Below are 19,167 nucleotides of genomic sequence, written 5' to 3' on the forward strand. Positions count from 1 at the left end.
TATGTAACAACAATTAGTGAAAAAGAGAGGCCACTAATTTGAAAGAGAGCAAGGAGGGGTATGTGGGAAGGTTTGGAGGGCGTCTGAACCTGGAGCTCTTCACCCTCTGGGATTGGCCATACCCAGCTGTAAAAGAAAACAATCTCCCATTTGCAACAACAAGAGCTGAGCCTGGATGACTCCAGGAGAAGTGAAATAACCCGGGTCCAGAAAGACAACTGTCATGTGAGCTCATGTGTGGAATCTATAAAGAAGTAAGTCTTTAAGACTTGGAGAGTGGAGTGGGCGTGACAAGCAGCAGCTGAAACGGCATTCTCGTCTTTATCATTTAGTCATGTAAGTGCTCCAGTCCAGTGGTGCTGGCTGCATTACAAATACAGTATCGTTTGCTTGACACTAGATTACCTCCCGCCTGTGGAAGCCCATGTGAAGGAATGCTCACGGCAGTCATTCTCGACATACCCCAAATCGCTGCATCACACAAAACCTGAATACATATACTTAGGTCATTTTGCCAATTTTACTTCAATAAAGCTGCAAATTTTAACTAAAACAAACCCCGGAACAGCCCCGTCTGTCTAGCACTATAAAACACATAAATATCTCATAGTCTGTTCTGCCAGCCACACGGTAACGACGAGGAGCAGACAGTGCCATCAGGAGCAGGGACGAGCCACCCTGGACACAGTGAGGGAAGGAAGGTGGTGTTTGCTTGTGTCTGGGGTAGACTGTGGAGGGGCCTTGTCAAAGCTGTGTGCAGGGGCTGCACGGGGTGGCTGCCCAGAGGTGGGGTGCAGGTAGAGTGGGCAGCTCCGGGCCTTTTCCGGAAGGGAAGACAAGTAGGGTCTGCGTTACATTTCCTTGTTCTTAGCACACATCAAGAATCCCTTTCTGACTGTTCTAGAGGAAAGACTTAAGGGTTAGAGGACACAGGTGGCAAAGGCGACTCTGCCGGGTGTGGGGGGTTAGAGGACACAGATGACAAAGGCAACTCTGCCTGAGAGGGGGCCAGTGTCTTTCGGCCTGGACTTGGGCGACCAATGGAGATGGGCTACCTACAGGGTGTGGCCCTGCTGCACTGCCCCTCCCCACAGCCACCCACTCTTTTGGCCACTTCAGCTTCCTGAGTTTTCCTTCCTGCCTCAGGGTGTGAGGTATGCCATGTGTACAGAAGAGGCCTCTGGCCTTTGTGGTCTCCTATGTTCCACCCCAGACTGCTCTTCTTCTCAGGGTAGGAGCAGGACCAGAGCTGGGGGTGCGGGTGTCCAGGAAGGAGGCAGAACAAGCTGGCGCTGTTCCCCTGCCAGGACAGGGCAGTACCAGGACCACAGCCAAGCAGGTACTGGAGCCCAGATGCTGGGCTGGCAAGCTCGCTTTCCTGGGCAGAGCTTCGTGGGCTTCCTTTCTCTAGATGGAGTCCATGAATCTCTTGTGGAGGTATGCAAGGCCCAGGCCAGAGATGTAGGGAGTGTTTGGTAGCCCTCTCCTTCAGTTCCTGAGAGATGTCAAGTTTATTATAGTTTTTCTGTACTTCAGTACCACTCTGTGAAGCATGCAGTACAGCATGGAAAACAAGGAGAATGAATGAGACTTGAGTCCTTGATTGATACCCTGGGAACTGTGGATGCCAGGCATTCCAACGTGAGTAGCCATCATGTATTGTCCTGGCTTCAGAGGTGACCACCAGACAGTCTGTTACTTGGCCACTGGCTCCTCAAAAACCCAATCATGAGTCCAGATGTTGTCCCAAGACCCATGTTGATACTCATCCAGACACCTGCAGAAATGCTAGCTCCCCAGGAAGCCTGCCACCCTGGGCAAGGAGGGGGCCACGTTCTCTAGGGATCTGCCGGCTGAGGGTGCTACTACATGCCTGGCTTTGGTTCACAATCATGGCCTTTCCCAGCCCTTCCCTGAAAGTTAGGCAGGGCCTTCCTGTTGGCCACACCCAGGTCTCCTCTGGGACCTGCAGCTTTGGGGTCAGTTCAGGAACATTGTCTTCTCTTCGGGCTGAGCACCTGTTGTTGAGATTAAACAAGACTGCCACCTGGATGTCACATCACAGTCCAGCGTGGGTAACAGAGGTCCCGGGAGGAGCTTTCAGGATGATTGCTGGTAAAGTCTGCAGTGGACAGAGGTGATACAGATGGCCCCTGCTCCCCAGAGGTGCCCTCCTCTCCTTGACTGTAGCTAGCTTTACCAGGAGCAGGCTGAGATTTCCCCTGGGGAAGATTCCTTGTCAGCTGTCCAGCTGCCCAGCTGCCCAGCTGCCTTGGGAGGCTGGGAGGTCTCAGGAAGCAGCAGTGACCGTGAACACTGCGGGAGGTGGAGGAGGAGGAGCATCCTGGATGGTGTGGGGCTGCCTACACGCCAGCAAATCCACACTCTCCGGTTGCCTCCCCCCAACCCCCATTTCCCTCCTCTGGCTCCTGCCGGAAGGCAGCCCTGGCTGAAGGAAGCGGAGAGGCAGGGCTGTTGGCATTTCCGACTTGTTTGAAGTCAGGAACGTGGAAATGGCCTGAGAGAACTAAGTGCAATGTGGCCTGAGCCTGGGCCAACCCCCTGGAGTCCAAGGCCAGAGGCTGCTCTGGGTAGGGGCTCTGGCTTACCAGAGAGGCTGCTCCAGTTATGCAAACATCAGATCAGAGAGGGCGTCACCTGGGTTCCTTCCTTCCCCGGGACTTCTCTCTCCCAGCCCAAATAACAAAGCTCTCCTGACCCCAGGCTTTTGACACTTGTTTTCATGACTTTAGGCATGTCATTCATTTCCTGGCAGCTTTCTGGGCAGTTAAGATTCCTTCTGCAGGCACAGTGGGGGCTGATGTCCTGGGCAGCTGGCAGGGAGGGCTGCTGTGTGGGCATCTTTTCTTCTCAGCCATGGAGGGAAGGTCTCCCCACCCCACCCCCAGCAAAACACCTTGGTACAGGGTTAGGCATCATAGAGCCGTATAAGTGGTTGTCACTAGGGACAGTCAGGATAATGTCCAGGAGAAGGGGTCCTTTGAGCTGCGGTCTGTGCTCAGGTTGGGAGGGGTACATCCTTTCTCTTGCCCTCCGTCCTCAGTTACCACTGTCTGATGATGTAGAACCTGTACTTGGTGTAAGTTTGTGACTGAGTGTGGTCAGTGATGCTCTCGCTCATGTTCTGTCTCCAGCTGTCTCAAATTGTCCTATGTAAATGGGGCCATTGTGTCATCTTCAACACACCTGGTCAGATGCTCTTTAAATTTCACGGTTAGCAGGGCCAGAACCCACCCCCCTGGACATGCCCGGCCAGTGAGTTATGACTGTACCTTGCCTGGTGTCCAAACCTTCTTTTGTGTCTGTCCCTGGCTAGGCCACTTGCCTCCTGTACTCTCTTGAGACTTTGGGCCTTGATGGCCTTCCAGCAGCGCTGTGGCATCCATGTCAGAGGTAGACTTTCCATGCCAAGCCTGTGGCCTCCTGCTTCCCTCACAGAGCTGGGATTTCTGGGTATAGTGGTCCTTCCTCTGGGATCTCATCCCAGTTCTCATCCCCAGTGGGCCTATAAGGCTCCTGGGTCTGCTCCGCTTCCCATCCTGCCATCTAGCAAAGGTGGCAGATGTCTGCCCAAGGTCAGTCTCACAGGCCCGAGGGGTTGTGTCTGACCCTTGACAAGCTCCGTACAAGCTCAGGGATAGCGTGGGCTAGGCTGGCCTTGGTGTGGATGTTCAGGGTCAGGAGTGTGTCTAGAAGCTGCCTCAGTCTCTCTTTGTACTCCCAGGCAGGCCTATAGAGCCTTTAGGAGACATGAGCATGTACTGATTCCCAAGTGCAAGGGGGCAGGGCTGTGGTTGTATACAGTGGGGCTTAATAACGGAAAGCTGGTTGAACAAATAATTTGCCCTGATTTGTAAAGAAGTGTATACACACACACACACACACACACACACACACACACGTCAGGCTGGGAAGATGGCTCAGTCCTGCCTCAAAAGCACAAGGGCATGAGTTTGACCCTCAGAACCCACATTAAAAGGCAGGTGTTGTGGCATGCTTGTCATCCCAGCAATGGGGAGGGTAGAAACCGGATCCCCGGGGCTTTCTGGCTAGGCAGCCTCACTTGCTTGACCCGCTGTGTAGACAGCTTTCCTCATCACAAGCACACCAGTAATGTGTTGTACAAAGTCACCATAATGTTCTTGGTTGATGAGAATTTTCAGCTCTACTTATCACCTGGAGGACGATTTCTGACATGACTGCATGGATGCATATGTACACATGTCATGCCTACATAGCCACATCGGGATCCATTATCACAATGCATGTAGGTACTGCATGTTTAAAATGATCCATCCAACTCAAACCCGACACAAAGCCACCCTTTATTTGTGCTTTCTCCTCTCTGAATCTGCAGTTGTCATCTCTCACAGTGATGCTCACTGTCCCATTTAGCTTTGTCAACTTGACACAGCCCAGAGTCAAGCCCTCACTGAGGAATTATCTAGATCCAAGAGGTCTGTGACCCCATGTGTAGACGCGCTCTCTTGATTCCCAATTGATGCAGGAGGGTCCAGCCTGGTGTGGGCAGTAGGACACCAAGGCAGGTGGTCCTGGGATGTACAGTAAAGCTGGCTAGGCACGAGCTTGCAAGCCAGAGGATGAGCCAGCAAACAGCACTTCTCCAAGGCTCTTGCCCTCATGTCCCTTAATGATGGATTGTGACTTGGGAGTATAAGCTACATAAATCCTTTCTTCTTCTAAGTTGCTTTTTTCTTTGTTAGTGTTTCATCACAGTCACAGGAAGAAACAGGACATTCACATTACCCTCCGTATGTTTACCCCTCCATTAGTTTCAGAGCTACAAACACATACTTCAGTGAAGCACAAAACTACATCCGGAATTCCGTATTTGTTTAATATTCCTTTTTAGTCTGTTTTCGGGCCTATGTACAGTCAAAGTACTTCGTTAAAATTACTTTCTAAAATTAGTACTGAAGCAACTATTATAAATATAAGACATCAATGGAAGGAAAAGAGAAATAAAAGATGCAGAAACAATCCAAATAAAACTATGAGTAAAAAAAATAAAACAGTTGAGGGCTAGGAGATAGCTCACTCGGTAAAGAGCTTGCTACACAATGAATGCTTGAGTGTGAGCCCTAGAACACACATAACAGGGCTGAGTGTGGTGGCTCACACTTGTTATCCCAGTGCTGGGGGAGAAGGAATGGGTGGCTCCCTAGAACTTCCTGGCCATTCAGTCTAGTTGAGCTGGTGAGCTCCAGGCCAATGAGAGACCAGGGTTCACTCTGGTCCACACACACACATGCCCATGCACACAAGCATGGATGCTCACTCACACTTGTGAATGTGTACATACAAACAGATGAAAAAACTAAAATAAAAATACATTGAGTCAGGCATATCAGCAAATGCCTGTTGTGGCGTAGATTAATGCAGACAAATTGTAATAAACATATACACAGCTTTAATGGAAAAATCAAACTCACAAAACCAAGGTTCCAGTGGAGGACAGGAAACAGGAAGGGCCGCACGGGCTTCCGCGCACCCAATTTATAAGTAAACGCTTGCCCGAGGCAAGCCTGCCCCAATGGGCTGGCTTAACCCTACATCTCCCCCTTTTGTCTAAATAAGACAGAACTAAACCAAATACAACTATAAATAATAATAACAAATAATAAACAATATTGAGAACAAAAGCTGAAACTAATGGGCCAGGCAGTGTTTAAAAGAATACAGTTTCTGTGTAATTATTTCGGGGCATAAGCTAGCCATGCGGGCGGCCGGCTGCCCAGACGTGATGGGCTAAATCCACTTAAAAACCTGAGAAGGCTTAAAAATAAGGGAGAGAGAGTTCAACACAGATTTTTGCTGTTTGTTGGTGGCGTGCTGTAGAGAGATTTCCTGATTTGGCAACAGCAGCAGAAAAAAAGCTGCGCCATTTTAAACTGCGGTTTCCTGGGACTGTGCCGCCAGTGCAAACTCTGGCTTTAAAGCATTTCAGTGGCTTTTATGGGACTGGATGTTTGTGTTCCCGCTTGGGATCAGAAGGAGAGTGTTCTGAGACTCTGCAGATGGCTCAGCGCTCCCTGCCTGCACCTGGGCAGATGGCAGAATCAGGCTTAGGCAGGCGGAAGAGCATGGCGGATTCCTGCCGCCTCACAGAGATGTGTTTTCAGACTGCGCAGTGCTCTGCATGTCAGATTTGGCTGTAACTTGGATGAAAAGAGTTTCTGTGCTGCACACTCAGTCTCAGAATTAAACTGCTGATTGCAGCTCCAATGTGGACTGCTGTGTGCCTGGAACTGTGAATGGTTCAGGGGCACCAAATGGCTCTGAGGCAGGAGAGGCTGCTCCATGCTGAACTGTGCTGACCTCAGGCAGGAACTACCATAATTGCCATAATAACAGCGCAGTTAAGGTTTAGACTGGGCAGGACACAGGCAGTACCATATTACCTGTACATGGTGCAACTTAAGTTTTTAAGAAGTGCTTAACATTTAAAAAAAATGCTCCTGGATAGTAAAAAAATTACAGATTCACAATAAAACAGATTCAGACACTGTTGGATGAATGTATGTAGGCTTGGGAGAGAGAAAAAAAGAATATAAAGAATAAAGTTAATGTCTTTAATAAAGGGGTAAAGTCTTTAAAGAAACAGAGTACAGATAGTTAAGAGATTAAAAGAAATAAAGAAAAATAAGCCACGAAAAATGGAAAATTCACAGAGTCTGGATTATGTACATTGTGTTTTCTTTAAAATTTTTGACTGTGAAGGAGCTAAGTACAGAGAGACATATCATTATATGGGCTGCCAAATGGAACCAGAACGGATATCATGAGGGTATGATTTCAGAATTTGGGTCTAAGGACATGATGCTTTGGAAAGGGTCTTCTTTTGTTTTCACAGAGGATGTGACCCTGTGGATTTCTTCTATTCCAATGTGGTATGATAGACCATGCCCTCCTGAAAGGTTATTGTGAACACCCTCAAAAAATTACTTCACTCAACTGCCAACTGAGATGACCCTGGCACACAGGTTATACCATGAAAGACCTAATTAACAGTGCCCCCATTCAGCAGGAAGCAGTTTGGAGAGAAAAAACTGCGCCCATGTTCCCAAAATATTGTTTATAAATGTTCTTTTACATTTAAAGGGGGATATGATATAGATATAAATAATTTGCATTGGTATGGATTTTAAGGTCAATTTTGTTATATGTATTTCTGATCTTGATTAAGGTGTAGTTCATTTAAAATTGTAATGTATAATTAGGAAATATAGGTTGTTGATCAATAATAATCAAGCTTGTAGTCATGTTAGATTTTCTAGATATATAAAGATATATTTCAGTTAAATAGGCATTCTTCATATCTTTCAAAGGCTACAGAATATGGCATTTAAATGTTTTAATAATTTAGGGCTTTTCATGACAATGAGACACGTCTGCTCCTGGCAGCACCAATCTACTTCAAAAGGAAGATGGGCATCGACGAGGATCCTTATGGAGTTGGTTAGCCATTTGGGCAAGAAACTGCTCTTGCATGGACTGATGCATAAACTAAACACAAAGAACCCGCAGAGAGAGGACTGCTGAACTTGCCTAAAGGTGAGATGAACTTTCGGGGTTCCTGCTTCATGAAAGAGTCTGCGAGACATTCTGCAGGACACAGCAGAAAGTGACTGAACTGTCTTTGGAATTTCCTGCTTTGTGGAGGTGTCTGCTAGATACTATGAGCCTGTAGGTCGAAGATGAATGCCCCAACGGTACAGAGGAACTTTGGGTGACTGTCCAGGCAGTGAGATGTCTCTGTTGTTTATTTCTTATTTGCTTAGGTAATATTATATCCTTCTGGAGTCTTTGACGGAGTTGAAGAATGAATAGATAGTTATAGTTTTCCTTAGTTATGATAAAAGATAAAATAGATATATTGTAACTGTAATTCTTGCTTGATAAATGTTTTGCTATATGTAATTTTACTATGTTAAAATGAAAGCCTTTCTTTTTTGTTTAAACAGAAAAAGGGGAAATGATGTGGGAGTGATTTCTTATTAATAAAGAAATTGCCTAGGCCCATTTGATAGGCCAACCCTTAGGTGGGTGGAGTAAACAGAACAGAATGCTGGGAGAAAGAAGCTGAGTCAGGGAGTCGCCATGGTTCTCCCACTCCAGACAGACGCAGGTTAAGATCTTTCCTGGTAAGCCCACCTCGTAGTGCTACATAGATTATTAAAAATGGATTAAGAAGCTGAAACTAATGGGCCAGGCAGTGTTTAAAAGAATACAGTTTCTGTATAATTATTTCGGGGCATAAGCTAGCCATGCGGGCGGCTGGGTGCCGGGGACGCAGCCCTGCTGCTCCTATTACTACAAATGCCTGTAATCTTAGCACTGGGGCAGCTGAGGCAGGAGGATTAGCAGTTCCAAGCTAGTCTAAGACAAATAGTGAGATCCTGTCTTGAAAAACCAAGGGCTGAGGATGTACCTAAGTGATGGAACATTTATCTAGCATGCCCAAACCCTGTGTTTAATCCTCAGAATTGAAAACAAGGACAAAAGCAAAACAAAGGCCACTGAATAATATGAATAGGAGGCCTGCAGATCAGACTATCAGTGACTGTGAAAACACAGCAATTAGAAACACCTCATGACCCAGCTATACCAGTGGTAACTCTTGGGCATATACCCAAAGGATGCTTCATCTTATTGCAAAGACATTTACTCAACCATGTCCATTACTGCTCTATTCATAATAGCCAGAAAGTGGAAACAACCTAGATGTCCCTTGATAGATGAATGGATGAAGAAAATGTGGTGCATTTACACAATGGAGTATTACTTAGCCATTAAAAAAATACATCATGAAATTTGCAGGCCAATTGACAGAACTAGAAAAAAAGTCATCCTGAGTGAGGTATCCCAGACTTAGAAAGACAATTCTGGTAAGTATTTACTTATATGGGGGTTATTAGCTGTTAAGCCAATGATAACCAAGCTACAATCTGTAGAACCAAAGAGAGTATGTATAGAGTAAGAGACTAGAGGGCACAGATAGATCTTGTTTAAAAAAAAGGAAAATAGATAAGTATGATTGGATATGGGGGGCTGAAATAGGAGGATCAGGTGTGGAGGGGAAGGAGAGAGGAGATTGAGAGTGAGACTACAGAAAGAGATAAAATTAAGAACAATTTGAAGGATAGTATGGAAACCTAATACAGTAGAAGCTTCCTAAACACACACACACACACAGACATATATATTTCATTTAGATTACCTTCATATATATATTGATCCCAAATGATGGGGAGACAGAATCTCAACAGGACATCTCTTTGTCACCAAATGAAGCTTCCCGTGCTGGGATTGGGATACCTAATTTAAGCTATTGGCCAAAGGGGGCCCATGGGAATCTCCAAACAATCCAGGTTATTGCCAAGATAATAAGTTGCTCTCCATAAGCTGACAGCAAGGCCCCATTGTTGAGGACAATAGCTACACAACTCATTGAACATAGAGAGTTCGAGCTGGTGCCTACTGAGAGCCTTCATCTCTACATGCTAGTGTCTTTGGTACAGGAAGATAGTCTGCATTCTACCAAAAGAGAAACATAAACATCAAGCCTGCCACAAACCCTTCAATCTACAACGGTGTCCTGTCTGCAACAATAATGCTAGAGCAATGATGGCAAAAACCTTGTGGGAGTATCCAACCAATATCTGATTTGACATAAGGCCCACTCCATGAAATGGAGCCCAAGCCTGACACTACTTGAGTGACCAAGAACCAGAGACTAGATAGATACCCCAGGGACTTAGGGCAAAACCAAATACTACTGGTCTAAAAAAGTTGTAGTGATAAAATGACTCCTAATGACATTGTGTTATAAGCATAAATCAGTGCCTTTCTCAGTCAGCATCAAAGACACTTCCTCTTGCAGAATATGGGAACAAATACAGAGACCTACAGCCAGACATTACACAGAGAGTGAAAGACTTTGGAACATTTGACCCTAAATACAATGTTTCCATCAAATCTCTTCTCTCAGAGCTCAGAGAACAGGATAGAAAAGTAGGCAGAAAGAATGTAAGAGCCAGATGAGATGGAAGACAGACAGACAGACAGACAGACAGACACACACACATTGTGGGATATTTGATCACACTGTGAACCCTGAGTTTGCATTAATTAAATAAAACCTTGGGTCAGGAGGCAGAGCCAGCAACTAGTTGACAGGAAGTAGGCATAGAGAATTAGAAGGAGTCTGGAAAACAGAGAAACGCACAGGAAGTAGTAGGGAGGGACTTTGGTTTGGGATGGAAGGAGAGGCTCTCACTTGCTGGATAAGGAGGAAGGCCAATTGGTTGCTTCTCAGGCCTCTCTGAGCTAGCAGGTTTTCACCCCAGCATCAGATTCTCAGGTCTTTATTGGTAAAAATAGAACGATAGAGACTAAGTTAAAAACTACATCTTGCTGCATGCAGTTCTGGTGGGAAGGGGAGTCACGCCTAGGCTTGGCCTGAGCAGCAGGAGAGTGATGGTGGAGCTGTAGTCAGTGGCTGAAACAGCAGTAGATTCAGGTGCGGTCACAACACACGCAAAAAACAAACAAACAAAAAACAATAACAAGACCAAACCAAGACCCTCTATATCAATATGACCAGAGCTCACATGAACTCAGGGACTGAAGCAGCATGCACAGGGCCTGCCTGGGTCTGTACCAGGTCCTTTGGGTTTATATTATGGCTTCCAGCTTAGAGTTTTTATAAGACTCCTGAGTGTGTGAACGAGTGGGTCTCTGGTTCCTGTACCTTCTCTTGGGATCTTTTCCTTCTGTTTGCTTTTCTTATCCAACTTCAATGTAATAGTTTTTTTAATTATCTTATTACATTTTATTATTATCTGTTAAAAGCTTGTTCTTTTCTAATAAGAGGCAGAAGGGGAAATGAACCTTTTGGGAGAGGAGATGGGGGAGGAATTGGGAGGAAAAGAGGAAAGGAAAATCATAATCAGGATACAATATGCTATTATATGAGAGAACTTATTTTAAATAAAAGAAAGAAAAAGAAAAATGAAAAAAAAAGAAAATAAACATCCAAATCAATCAACGAGATGGCTCAGCAGGTAAAGGTGTTTACCTCTAAACCTGGCTACCTGAATTCTGTTCCTGGAGCCTACATGGTGGAAGGAGAGAACCAACTCCTGAAAATTATCCCTTGGCCTTCGAATGTGTGCTATGCTATGTGCCCACCTTCACAAATCATGTAATAACATGTAATAAAAAAATTCTACTGAAAATAAAGGGCCCAGGGGAAGGGACTATCAATGACAGAAGAACATTTCGGTGAGCTCTGCGCAGCAGCACACAGTAGGAAGTGCCCACAGTGAGTCTTCAAGTGAGGGCAGCAAAGGACAGAAGAATTCCTTGAAGATAACAGAAGTTTCTCAAATTTCATGAAAACCATATAACCACAGGCTGTAAGTATGTATGTATGAACCTTGAGCAGAAAGGTTAAAAATACCACACTTTAAAAAATACCACAATAGGGCTGGAGAGATGGCTCAGCGGTTAAGAGCATTGCCTGCTCTTCCAAAGATCCTGAGTTCAATTCCCAGCAACCACATGGTGGCTCACAACCATCTGGAATGAGGTCTGGTGCCCTCTTCTGGCCTGCAGACATACACACTGACAGAATATTGTATACATAATAAATAAATGAATATTTAAAAAAATAACACAATAACACACCTGAGAATCAAACCACTGGGAAGCAGGGGCAAACGGGAGATCTTGCAGTCAGAGGGAAGAAGACATGTTAGAGCCCGCCCAGCCACACAAGAATAGCAGGAGTCATTCTGTTAGGAACTGTGCAAAGTCAGTGGAACACTTCCTTTAAAAATGGAATGTTCAACCCAGAATTCTACAGCCACTCTGCAGACACAGCTCTCAAAAGGAAGGTGAACAAACCCATTTCTCAGACAAGATAATTTATGCACATCAAGTGAACATTACAAGAAATGTCACAGGAAGCCTTGCTGGAATAGTGTGAAACGGGAAGGAATGAAATCTGGAAACAGCAAAGCTGGGTAAACAGAAAAGACTGTCTAATTTTAAAGTCCCTACAGATGACAATTGGCTGTTTACAGATAATATTAGCAGTGCATTATTTGGGCTCCTTACCTATGCGAAACTATGGCACTAGCGTGCAGCAGCATGGGGAAACAGATGGATGCTATTTCACGGTCCTGACATTGAATGCGAAGGAGTGCAGTTCTATCTGAAGACAGAATGTTGGCCAAAGGGGTCCCATTTGCTCCCCAACATTCTAGACTAAAGCTGTTGCTCACTCTCCGTAGCCTGATGGCAAGGTCCTACTGCTGAACACATAACTTACATCATCGAACATGGGAAAAATCGAGCTGGTGCCCATCTAGGATCTTCACCCTTGCTGACTAGTACTGGCGGTTACTCCAAATGCTACTAGAGGAGAAAAGTAATTAATTTCACATGTGAACAGTAAATCAGGAGGCTAAGCCAGCCATACTGGTAACCGTTATCAAACACAAACACTATAAATGCTTCCGTTGAAAAAAGAGACTGCCAGGCTGGATAGAAAACATCCAACTTCACGCCCTCTTGCCCTTAACAGGAGAGGGAATAAAGGCCACCATCGGCCTGGTGCTGTGAACATTCTGGAATTTGGAACGAGAAGTCGCACCTGCTCTGTCCAGGCTGTTGCTGTTTGCACTATCATTTCTATACACCTGTTGTCCTGGCCTTTGGGGTTGGGGGTTCACATCTTAGCCATAAGACAAGTGTCAGAGCCACATTCAGAGAAGTAAAGAAGCAGTGCTTGGCAGTGAGGGGCCTGTTTAGGAAAGGCCTCTTAGAGGAGCCAGGCAAGTGTGGGAAGGGGAAGAGACACGGATCTCATTGGTGCTCTCAGCTCTGCTGTGTCTACAAGTAGAGAGGGCAGACGGTAAGGAAGGTTAGGAACTGGGCATCCAGTGAAGATACACTTGCAGGGGACAGAGCCTGGACTACAGTGACTGCAGATTCTGAGAAGTGGTCTAGGGAGCAAACAGGACTTCAGTTTGGGTCCCCCTGCGGGGGCACAGTTAAAAAGCAGCTGGATACGTCTGAGCCCTAAGTTCAGCTTCCTCACCTGCATGTCTCACTCACAGACTGGTTCTACTTTCCCAAGTCTAGCCCCCTCTGTACAGGACCCCTGGCTACCAGCTCTGGCCATCTAGAAAATCATCTCTGACCCAGGCCCAAGTACAAGCATACAAGGAAACCATGGCATCAGAGGGAGAAATCATTGTCTTCTATGCCAGAGCCAAACTGAGGCTCACAAGAGGAACAACAAGTCAAAGATGACAAAATTGCATGTAGAATACGAAAAGAGAAGAAGGAGGAGGAGGAGGAAGAGGAAGAGAAGAGGAGGAGGAGGAGGAGGAGGAGGAGGAGAAGGAGAAGAAGAAGAATTAGAAGAAGAAGAAGAAAAGAAGAAGAAGAAGAAGAAGAGGAGGAGGAGGAGGAGGAGGAGGAGGAGGAGGAGGAGGAGGAGGAGAAGAAGAAGAAGAAGAAGAAGAAGAAGAAGAAGAAGAAGAAGAAGAAGAAGAAGAAGAAGAAGAAGAAGAAGAAGAAGAAGAAGAAGAAGAAGCTGCTCTGGCCCGGTGTCTGCAGGGTAGAGATGGACTGTGCTCTAAGGGTAGGAAGGTCAGCACATCTGATGGTGTGGAATCAAGCCTTGCCTCAAGGGTGTGAGAACTGATGTTCTGGCCAGCAAGAGTTTGAGTCAAGCTGACTATTAACTGTCCTTCTCACCTTTGAGCTCACTCTCTGACCTCTAAATCCTTGCCGTTTTCCCAGCCCAGGCTCTATAGTTCATGCACTGCCTCCAGAGTTTTCCCAGAGACCAGTACAGTTAGTTTCTCAGGCGCAATGGTCAGGGAAGATCAGAGCCTTAACATGGCTGAAGGATGGGTGGAGACGGCTTCCCAGAGTGCCAGCACCCTGTGGGCTCCTTCACCCTGCTCGGGCTGGATACACAGCTGGGAGGCCCCTGATCACACTTCAGCAACTGTGCCACCTTAACAGACTCCCGGCCCTTGGAGGAGCCTAGCACCCTGAAGGACGTGGCTCACGTGGCTCTCCCTTAGAAGCGGACAGGTCATATGCTACCCAAGGCCACAGCGGGAGCTCCCAGTGCCAAGCGAGACACGATTCAGGCCCGGCGGGATATATTGCAGCTTCAATCTTTACTAAGTGTCTGGCAGTAAAAGTTCCAGCCAGCAGGTGGTGGGCAGCACCCCAAACCCACCAGGAACTTCTTACCTCAGGAGCTTCAAAACCCTCAGCAACAACGTGTGCGTTCGGTAATTTCCAGGCCAGCTGCTATGGCACGAGGAAGCAGCAGAACATAAGGTCCTTCCTAGATAGGGGCCACCCTAGAGCTAGAGCTGTCATGATGGGAACGTGCCTGCATTTCTCTAAGGAAGTCACAGAAGCGGCAGTCTCATGCAGGGCACTTCTGATTCCCGCTGGGATGACACAGAAAATTGGGGCATGCGTTCTTTCACTCATTCCTTCAACAAGCCTACTTTTAACCAAGGTGTGAGGGCAAGGAGAGCTTCTGATGCCATCTCTTGCTATGTGGGGTTGAATGAGGGCCAGAGCAGGGGCATCCTCTCAGCCTGAGGGGCCTGGGGACACTCAGCAGACACCCTGCTCTTGAGACAATGCCTCCTTTTCTCCATATAGCCTTGACTGTCACCTACCCACATGCCCCCAAGGGCTGTTTCGGGCTAGATAAATGGGCATGGCTTCCTGAAGAATTCCACTTTCTTTTCCCCTGAGCAGAGGGAAAGGCAGGGTACACTGTGCACACCGTGTCCACATAGTGGGTGTTCTTTTTACAGTGTATGTTTCAGGGAGAGGCTCCTGTAGGGCGCATGTTTTCCTAAGAAGCCAGAGGTTGGTTTCTCATGTTAAGAAGGGTCAACCATTTCAATAATATTTTCACCTGCGATGTGGGAGTGGCAAATTCAAGGCTAGCCAGAATGCTCAAAGAACATATTGACAGAGATCTGTTAGGATGAGTCTTCACGTTCTTGAGCTGTACAGGCCTCTTCCTGCTGGGGAGTCCCTGAGCACAGTTCTTCCTGTCTACAGCTTCCAAGTCCCAGGCCAGAGGGATTTTCAGTGATGGCTGCCTCTCCTCTCGCTCCATGCCCTCCCTGTGCATGTCACCAGACCCTGCCACTAAGGTGAGGAGGCCATTCTGATGGGCACAAGAAGGCTGTGGAGTGCCACCGTGGTGGGCTGTGTGGGTTGATGCTGGCAGCTGTGGGGATCGGTGTTTTGGAGATGGTGGTGGTGGACAGGCTGGTGGACAACGTTCCATGTCAGGATGAGAATGCAGACTATGTGGCTGGTGATGGAGACATTGCTCAAGATGGCGGGGATGCCGATATGGGGCCGAAAGAGGCAGTGCCTGTGGCAGAGGTGAGGAGCCAGTGGTAGTACTGATGGTGGAGGTGGTAGTGCTAATGGTGACTGGCACTGGATGTGGCAGAGGCTGTGGTTAAGAAGATGGTGTTTTAACTGTAGACCAAGTTGGCTCAGATGTTTCTAAGCCGATCGGGTGATCGGGTGATTCGGAAGACTTCAGGGCTGGCGCTAAGTGGTCACTTCACCACAGCTCATTACCCCTGCCTCCGCCCCCCCCCCCCCGCTGTGCACAAGTGATCGGCTCAGGGTCAGACCCTGGGAACAAGGAGACTCAGGCTTTGTCATCCACTGACACCTTTCCTGTATCCGTGTTGGGGGGTGGGAATTACCTTTGGGAGTCCCGTTTAGAGGGTCTGACTCTAACCTCTGGACTAAGAATAGGAGAGAGGTGTAAACCCCTCCACACTGCCCCTAGCTGCCAGCCCTGCCCAGCGCAGGTCTTCTACAATTAAGCATGTCAAGCCAGAATTCCTTCTGGCTCCGGGCCTTGGGTGTTAACTGTATGTGAGGCTGAAGTGGCCCAGAGAGGGCTGAGACCATCACAAGCCAGATGCCCCACTGGGAAAACTGTGACCAGAGGCCATATACCCACTGCCACATAGCTCTGTGAAGGAACAGGAGCGAGGGTCCCCACTTGGTAGCTCTGTGGATGCCTGGCGAACAACTCTGCCAATATCCCAACAGGTCGGGCCATGAGCCGGAGGGGCGCGCCGCGCTCCGCTGGCCTGGCTGTCGCCTAGGTGCCCTGGCGGCTGCTCGCCCCGCCCTGCCCACGCCTCTCCAGCCAGCCGCTGTCCGGCCTTGGCGGCGGGAGAGAGGAAGCGCTGTCCTCATTCCACCTCTGGCTGCTGCGGTGCCAAGATGCTGGCCGCAGCAGCAGCGGGAGTTGGGGAGGAGGGCAGCGACGCCCTCCCTGGAGCCCCCTCGAGCTCGGGGTTACTCACGTAGAGACCGGAGTGCTCGGCGCCGAAGAACGGGAAGGGCACCGAGAGGGGCTGCAGCCCCGAGCCGCCGTCGTCCTGCTTTGGGGTGACGGCGTCGCCGTGCTTCGTGCCGAACGGGTAGAAGTCCGCGAGGGGCACCGCAGAGCGCACCCCGCGAGCCCCGAGCCCCAGGGCTGCGGCCAGCAGCAGCGCCCATGCGGCGCCGCGGCGCATCGCCGGGCTCTGAGGGCGGACCAGGGTGCTCGGGCAGGTGGCCGCAGTCACCGCTGGGCCGACTGGCCGCACCGTCGCCTGTCGCCTCTCGCTAGCTCGCTCGCGCTGCACTCTAGGCACAGCGCTGCTTGGGACGGCGCAAGGGAGGACCGCGGACCGCCGGCCCACCTCCGGTCCCAGGGTTTAAATAGTCAGCCCTGGCGGCCACCCGGGAGGGGCGGGGAGAGGCGGGGTCATGCAAATAGTGGCAGTTTTAACTTGCTGGTCTTCTTGGCGGGAGGGAGCCGGAGCGAGGTCTCCCCGTTTCTAGGCTCTTAAAGTCGGACTAGTTCTGGGTTGGTTCCCCCTCCAGCCCCGAGACCCCCTAGCTTCTGGAGCTCCCTTGCAGTTGGGCATTCATGAGGTGAGGGACTGCCTTCTCTAGGCACCAGCTTGAGGCCTGCCCACCAGGGGCGCCTGGGCTAATCCAGCAGTTCTGAAGCTGACTGGTTGCCCTAAGGCCTGATTTTGGACAGGTTTCCTGAGTGTCCTCTGGGTCCCTGTCTGTCTAGAGCATCTTTCCCTGATTGAATGTCAGTCTGGGCCCACTTTGTCCTACAGCACTTAGATGAACCAAGTGTGGCCACCACACCCCAATCCTAGCCTAGGTCACCAACTTTCAATGCCAGATGAAGCCTGTCCCAGGGTCTGTTCCTTATCTGGTTTCACTGGTTTCATTGAAGGTGAACCTTGGGCCTGGGAGACTTGAAGAGTTACACAGCTTTCTCCCTATGTAAGTTTTTTTTTTTTTTTTTTTTTTTTTTTTTATCAGAAGGGATCAGACACCTATCACAGCTGGAAAGTATCAGGGAGACATGTGGGATAGGCCAGTATCAAGGCCCAGGGGCACATCAGTTGCTATGGTGCCTTAACCTTCCTTGCTCCTCTTGAGAATTGCTTTTTAAGTGGCTGTCCTGCCTTAGGAGTGCAGTCTAATCCATTTCTGTGTCCCCAGAATCACTACAGGGATTTGACTCCTAGGGCCTCAGTCCCCACCTTCTTGTCCGCTCCCACATCCTGCTATTGGGTGACATATAGCTATAAGCCAAATCTGGGATCTCCAAAGGCAAGATGATTTCTTTCAAAGAGAAGAAGAAGATGAAAAAAAAACCTGCAAGAGTAACAGCTGCCGTTACTGAGATTCTGGGTGGTTTTATGCTGGCTTTGCATTTTCTGTGTTTCCTGAAATCTCTCTAATAAGCGTGTGCTGTCTTTCAGTTAGAGCAAGGAACATTACATGCTATTTTTTAAGGTATAGCAGAAAGTTCTGTGTGTGCCAGTCAGGGGTTCCTAGCTTATACAGATTCTGTTCTCAGCAGCCTTACCACTGTGATGTCAGGGACAGGCACTAAATTTAAGGACATCTTTGTTTGCAATGGCAAGAGCCTGAAAGTGACCAATTCCTTCCATCCTAGCCTAGTGCCTGGCTTGCCTTGCTCTTGCCCACACACCTCGCTTTGTGTGGCGATCCTGTTTTGCAGAGGGGTAAACCAAGGCTGGAGACGGGAAAGGTTCACCTCTACAGTTAGCTATAGAAGATCAGCCCCTGGTGACAGAGATGGTGGCGCACGCCTTTAATCCCAGCACTCAGGAGGCAGAGGCAGGTGGATCTCTGAGTTTGAGGCCACAGTGAGTTCCAGGACAGTCAGGGAACTACACAGAGAACCAGGTCTCCAAAAACAAAACAAAACAAACAACAACAACAACAAAAGATCAGCCCTCGGGCCAGGCTCCTGGATTTAAGAGTGCTTTGTGGGAAGTTCCCTGGCTTCACAGACCAGGCCAAGTCAGTGTCATCAGGACCAGGCCTCTCAAGGTATCCTCTGGCCCAGAGCTTCCAGCTGGCTTGGTCACTATACCCGGTACCCAGGAGCTCTATCTAGTCTCTTTGTTGGGTTCTGTGCCTGCTAGGAAGGTCCACTCTCCTCTCTCACATGGAAATGCAGTCCCAAGGGTGGAAACTTAGGGGAATACAGATTCGCCTTCCTGCCCCTGGGACACTAAACAGAACCCACCCCTAGCCAGCCCTGTTCTCTCCAACCGCACAGCCTCGCTTTACCCTAAGTGCCTGGCCCCAGCTCTCACCTCAGCCCTGCCACCCTTCCCTCATGCACGTGCCTCAGAGGGTCCCAGCAAAGTCCCACGTCTGGATTTGGGCTGGGGTCAGCTTGGGAACTTCCGGGGTGCCTCAGGACTCAGCACACTGCCAGGTACACAGTGTCGTTCAATAGATCCCTTGATTGAAGACTGTCCTTCCAGGTATGTAAAGCAGTGGGCAGCGCGTGGGGTCCGGACTGCTTCCCACAAGAACCCCCTGACCCGCTGCGGGGTAGAGGATACAGGCTGATCTCAGAACTGGGCTTGTGGGGAGGTACAGCTGCAGGCTGGGTCCTCCGATCTCCATCAAGAGAGGTGGCACTGACCTCTATCTCCAACTGGGTGCCCCGTGCAGACTTTCAGTGAGGCTTGG

General features: G+C 48.7%; 1 protein-coding gene across 4 annotated transcripts in view; it reads right to left on the reverse strand.

Moving 5' to 3' along the window:
* The window catches only part of Sned1 (sushi, nidogen and EGF like domains 1), a 65,262-nt gene extending 48,456 nt beyond the window's left edge, over positions 1-16,806 (reverse strand). For all 4 annotated transcript variants that reach the window (XR_007589252.1, XM_050125982.1, XM_050125980.1 and 1 more), the window contains exon 1: positions 16,446-16,806. Coding sequence is in view for 3 of the 4 variants with exons in the window: in XM_050125982.1 (XP_049981939.1) it covers positions 16,446-16,658 (213 nt within the window). In the remaining variant the exon portion in view is untranslated. The remainder of the gene's footprint in view (positions 1-16,445) is intronic.
* Between the last annotated feature and the right edge of the window lie 2,361 nt (positions 16,807-19,167).

Source organism: Alexandromys fortis, unplaced genomic scaffold, assembly GCF_014885135.2.
Source record: "Alexandromys fortis isolate MF-2015 unplaced genomic scaffold, M_Fortis_MF-2015_v1.1 scaffold_254, whole genome shotgun sequence".
Lineage (NCBI taxonomy): Eukaryota > Metazoa > Chordata > Mammalia > Rodentia > Cricetidae > Alexandromys > Alexandromys fortis.